Here is a 5,836-nt window from a genome sequence, read left to right on the forward strand (position 1 = left end):
TTTTTAAGAAAATGGCTGCTTATTAATTAACTGTTAGTCTATAAGATAAATCAACTTCAGATTAATTAATTAATCAATAACTTGCATCTTTAATTTATACAGGAATGAAATTAATTTACATCTACTCATATTTATGTAATTAAGTGTTTTAACGATTTGGCCGATTAATCGAAAAAATAATCGACAGATTAATCGATTATTAAAATAATCGTTAGTTGCAGCCCTAAATAATATAAATAACTTTAAAAGCTCCTCAGTTAAAAACACTAAAATGATAGAAAAGATGTTTAAAAATCTCTTTCCTCAGAAAGTCTTCAGTCCTAAGAACACTAAACTGTAACTTTTAATGAGGTCATGTACACAGTATACTCCTATTTAAATGAAAATGTTTGACCTGTAAGCAGAAAGCCTGTGGATGTTGATTTTTTCTCTCTATTTCAAAGAAGAGGATGAGGAGGAGGAAGTTTTTCTCAAGCAGCTCCTGAAACCTGCTGACTGAGAACATTTGTATATTGTAAACTTTGTAAACAGGACAATATAGCCTACTTATTAAATTACATTTTTTAATTGAGATTTTTGCGGACAACCAGATTTTGACAACCTGTCGAATCTGTGTCCTGTTACCCCCGAGAGGCCACCACCACGGTTAAAAATCCTAGGGGAAACCCTGAGCAAAGACCTGGCTACCATATGAAGGAAGCTCATTTCAGCCTCTTGTATCCAGAAAGCCTCGGTCCATCTCCTGCTCCATCCTACTGTCACTTGTCAACAAGATATCCAGATACTTAAACTCCTCCAAAATTAACCCAGTGTTTGAGTAAATAATATCCTAACAGCCAAAGTTGACTGAAAATTTGAAAAACAGATATTTAACAATCACTTAGAGCTCGGAGTACAAGTTGGGAATGACACTCAGCTACAACTAACAACATTTAGGTCAATATCTATAAAACTCACTGAGTATAGTAGTTTTTGTGTTTATGTATTAAAAAAAACTAATACAGCAATTATTGATATTCAAAGAGTGTTTTTGCTTAAAATGCACATCACAGGTTGCAGGATTTTTCTAGGTTAGCCCTCACCTGCAGGTCAGTGAGGAGGTTGCTGGTCTCTCGGACTCGGGCTCTGGTTGCATCCAGCTCAATGCGGAGTTTGTCCTGAGTTTCCTTCAGACACGATATCTGTGTCTGAGCTGAATTCAGGTTCTGCTCCCCTTCTCTCACCATCTCCTGGAGGTGGGACACCTGAGGGAGACCGTCAGGCAGATATTATATCACTGAAAAAACATCAGAATTTGAAAAAATGAGAATTGTGTCAGAAATTAAAAGTTCCTACTTCCTGATTGGCCATGTTGACTTTGGCCGTCAGCTCCTCTTTCAAGTTGTCCAGTTGCTGCTGGAGACGGTCTCTTTGCTCTTCTAACGACAGGCGCTTAATCTCAAACTCCTGACTCATTTTCTGGAAAAGAAGGGAGCGAAGGAGGTGACAAAAATGAAAGACGTGGAGAAAACCAGGACAGTCAAGAATAGAGAAACTGTGAGATTTGATTAGCAGAAGTGTACCATAAAACTAGAGTATTATTCTCTATTGTGATTCTCAAATACACAAATTTTCACCTCACGAAAGGACTGTGAAAGCTTGGTGACCCTGTTCCTCTGAAATACACCAGAAGTATAACCTAAAAGGAAAAAGCGAGCCACCGGAAATCTCATTTGTGGAGTAATATGAAGTCACGGCAGCTGCTGAGTGTGACGGGATGAAGAAAAGACATGTGAGCCGTCATTTACACTTAAAAGGCCACCGCACCGACCACTTTCCTTAATCCTTCAAACCGGAGCCTCAAATATTTCTTTCTTGGGAAAATCTTTTTTTGCCCCTCTGCTACTGAGCATCTCCCTTTTCATTGCTCAGTCCTGATAAATTTACTGTACGTTCTACTTCACGACAAAACATTTTTCCTCCTTGCTCGTACTCACACCGTGGTTTTGTAGAAGCTTTCCAGTCGGCTTTTAGCTCATATTCAAAACTGTGGTAGGTAATAATTTTGCTGTGATTGTGGTTTTTAATGTGAAACAATTCATTACGTTTGTTTACACTGCATCATCAGATGCTAGATGGATACAATGTGTCAGTTTTTAAAGAGGTAGAGGTCAATTTTTTGTTCATCCTGAGGTATCTGCTCTATTTTAAGCATTTAGTCAATGCTTTGGCTTCTAAAATCTGTTTTGATACATTATGTTTTTCAGTGCAAAGAACCGACCTGAAACATGCATTTTTCGACCGCTTAAATTACACAGTATTGTTTCTAGAAAGTCTGCAGCTGTTGTAGGACAAATATTGATCACCTGAAAACTTTTAACCTTCTAGTTATCTGAAGAAAACAAAGTATCCATGAGAATCTTCATTCTACATGATGTGAAGAAACTACAAGGCAACTCCTCATTTTATTTTATCGTATTGAGCTGATGGTGGACCAGAAATCAGGACAACACATTACAGCTTCCACTCTTGCTATTTTTAACACTTATTCTCATTACTATGAATGGAAAAGTCTTCAAATCCTTAATCAACTTTGTGCTCTTTAAAATATACTTCAGTACACTTTCTTTACTTTTAGCTACTGTTTTGCTAATTTGAGTCTTAGTTTAGTTTTTGTTTTAACCTAATTCAGTTTCAGCTTCACAAATTTTAGCAAAGTCATTCAGCACTCAGCATTCATACTGTATTCTTGCAGAAAAAGTTATGAGTTTTTTCCCTCTGCTTCCTTTCATTGCATTTATAAATTATGTTTTGTTTTTCATTGTATAAAGATTTTTCTTCTTGTTTAAATACATGAATAAATGAAATGAACCTCACTGTTTTTGACTGTTTATGTGGGAACATGTCCTCGCGTTGTCTGGATGCAGCGTAACTGTATTCCAGACAGCATAGACACAGAGAGTTGCCAGTGTCTCTGCACAGTCTTCTACATCCAGAAAAATTGTGCAATCTCCTTCCACAAGTTCTTTGACTTATTTAATAAGGTTTATTTGACTTTCTGAATAATTTCAGCTGGAACAAATGTAAAAATGGCTGCATTTTCTAATAGCCTCGGCGAGCTGCTCCTCTCAGCAGAGCGGGTACATGAAATGACACCAGCATAATTCAACTGCTTTTTCACATAAACATGCTCACAAAGTTCTGACCAATCACCATATTTGGCGCCACCTTTGAGACAATCATTCTAACTATGTATTTCTGTGCTAAGCACAGAACTGAGTCTCAGGGGAAGTGTGGGAAGAAAGACAATTTTTTGTTACATCAGCAAAACACATTCAGCTCTTTGCATGGAGTATAAATCAGGCTTATACGTGAGAACCAACAGATTTTTGACTAACAACAACAAAAAAATGGTTCAGCTTCAGACATACAAAGAAAATTTGATGGTTTGATTATAGGTAACTCTTGTGTGTATGACTGTATTTTTAATGAAATGACGACAATATTGTTAATCCACATAATTACTTAAACAATAAATAACATTTAAATCATTGAATTGCATTGTAAACTACAGTTATCTGAATCCACAGCTGAGCAGTGAACTGCAGAGTAATTACAAAAAACAAATGGATCTATTTTATGTTCTATTATGGTGTAGAGTTGTGTTAAAATGTGACTTGTTACAGGACACAATTATAGAATAAATGAGAAACTCATTGGCCAGTGATGGCCATTTTTCTAAATGACCATCACTGCCTTCGTTTTCTGTATCTTCTTCCTCCTGGTTCGTCCTAAATTACCCCCTCAAACATGATAAGGCAGAGTGCAGCTTTAACTTATATAATATTTTATTTATCCATCATCCCCAGCATTCGTTCTCTCTGTTTCCCTGTCTACCAGGGAATCCAGAAACACATGCTCACATGCTGCGCTTGCCCCGGCTCAGAGGCAGGCTTTTATCAACCAATTAGCAGCCAGCTTCAAACAGCATTGCAAATAGGAGCCTGTGACGAGCAAAGACGAATTATGAAAGGGGAAAATATGCCGGGGACAAGGAGAGAAGCTCAAGTTTAAAATGCTGATAAGTTTTATATCATGACGAGTGTAGGACAAAGCACTTTAGGTTCACTTTGTTGCCTTTATGCCTCTAAAGAAAGTCACTTTGACTGGATGCGTTCAAATCTCAGTATGTCTGTGGTTCTTTGCTGAACTCGCTAGCAGCCGTGAATAAGGTGGGTGTAACACGCTAGTGTAACACGCATTCCTCTGTAAGCTTTGCATCTGAGCACAACAATGAGGTTTCAGTCAGATAAACAGCGCTTCTTTGAAAGAATTGCAGCACTGTGTCATTCAGTCCCAGGAACACATAAACAGAATAAATTGATGTGACATTAAGACAAGATGCAGTTGGAGTTTGCAGCTTGTGTCCAGAGTGTCAGAGCTGGATGTTGATACCTGCAAGGGAGCGCTCCTCTGAAAACACCAGTGACAAATGTCCAAAACCATTCAGAAAAATATATATATATATCAGAATAATTTATTGTCATTCACACACAACATCAAAGATGCAATGCAGAACAAAATTTGCAGTTTAGAGCATTCGTCCGGAGAAACACATAAATAACAAACATGGGGGAACAAATGTCCAAGGTCTTTCGCTCGACGGTGCACTACCTTTAGCTTGGAATACACACAATAGGAAAGGAGAGTTAAAAAAGATGCTCTGATCCTGGGTTTACACAGAAACACAGAAACATACGCTCAAAAAAAAGCACTCAGTGCAAGGCAGCTAAGGAAGGGAGGGGGCTGGGGGTCAAACAACAGATAAAGGGGAGGTAAGATGGGGCGAGTTCAGAGGAATAGGTGACGTTGAGGGAGCGGGGGTCTGTGCTAGGACCCAACGCTGGACCCCTCCAGAGTCCAGAGTCGCATGATATTATTGTCTCTACTCAGTTCACCAGAGTTCAGAGTTTCCTCCTCCTCAGCCATTGGGTTCTTGGGCCGGGTCCAACACAGGTGATGGGGTAGGAGCAAATCAAGCTCTTTGTTGATATTCCATCCTGGGGAGATTGAGATAAACACTGCCATCAAGGCTGTGCCACTGGGAGCCAAATAGATAATCCAATTGTTTTGGAACAAAGCAGCCTTGAATTTCCTGCTGCTTTTGAAATGTCTTAACTGCATCTCTGAAGTGGCGAAAAAAAACCCAATCAGCCGAATTTGGGGTCTTCCTCGCATCTCACCGTCTGAAGCATCACCCAGATGTAATCCTTACATGCCGGAGGCTCGCTCCTGAGCTGCGATCCTCGTCAGAATCACATCCAGTTTGCGAATTATTTCCCCCAGCTGAGAGTCTGTGTGCTACCAGCCCGGCAGAATCCTTCTAATGCGCCTGACAGCTCCTCAAAGGCCCGAACCACTGTCAGGTTCGCTTTCACATTTGGATAAATCTGGAACCCTCCTCCGCTGATCAGCAGGAATCCAGTTATCATAAATCCAAATATATATATAAATCTTCCACGTCTTCAATGAAAATTGGTGCTGGCATATCAGATTCCAGCCCCAGGAATCTCTGACACGTCCAGCAGCAACCGTTCCACCCAGACAGCCACATTCCCCTCGTTCCAAGTGTGAAAACAATAGAGTCAATTGCATTCAGAGACCAGTTGACCAAATCCATAATTCCTTTAGTTTTGGATGGTAGTGAAAAAAAAGCTTAAAGAAGCAAAAAGCAGCGAAGCGGTGGGGTGGGGGGGCAGAAGAGAGAGCGAAGGCACATCCTGCTCCTCTGACGATAATTAGTAATTATTTCAAACTGCTCCAAACCTGGTCAGTGTTTCCCCTACCATTATACAGC

At 39.6% G+C, this 5,836-nt stretch overlaps 1 protein-coding gene across 5 annotated transcripts in view; it reads right to left on the reverse strand.

Annotated features, from left to right (window-relative positions):
• fam184aa (family with sequence similarity 184 member Aa) overlaps positions 1-5,836 on the reverse strand; it is a gene marked incomplete at both ends in the record, with an annotated part of 81,365 nt that overhangs the window by 33,448 nt on the left and 42,081 nt on the right. For all 5 annotated transcript variants that reach the window (XM_014020023.1, XM_014020022.1, XM_014020021.1 and 2 more), the window contains 2 exon segments: positions 1,083-1,244; positions 1,336-1,458. In XM_014020023.1, the coding sequence (XP_013875477.1) occupies positions 1,083-1,244; positions 1,336-1,458 (285 nt within the window).

Source organism: Austrofundulus limnaeus, unplaced genomic scaffold, assembly GCF_001266775.1.
Source record: "Austrofundulus limnaeus strain Quisiro unplaced genomic scaffold, Austrofundulus_limnaeus-1.0 Scaffold238, whole genome shotgun sequence".
Taxonomy (NCBI): domain Eukaryota; kingdom Metazoa; phylum Chordata; class Actinopteri; order Cyprinodontiformes; family Rivulidae; genus Austrofundulus; species Austrofundulus limnaeus.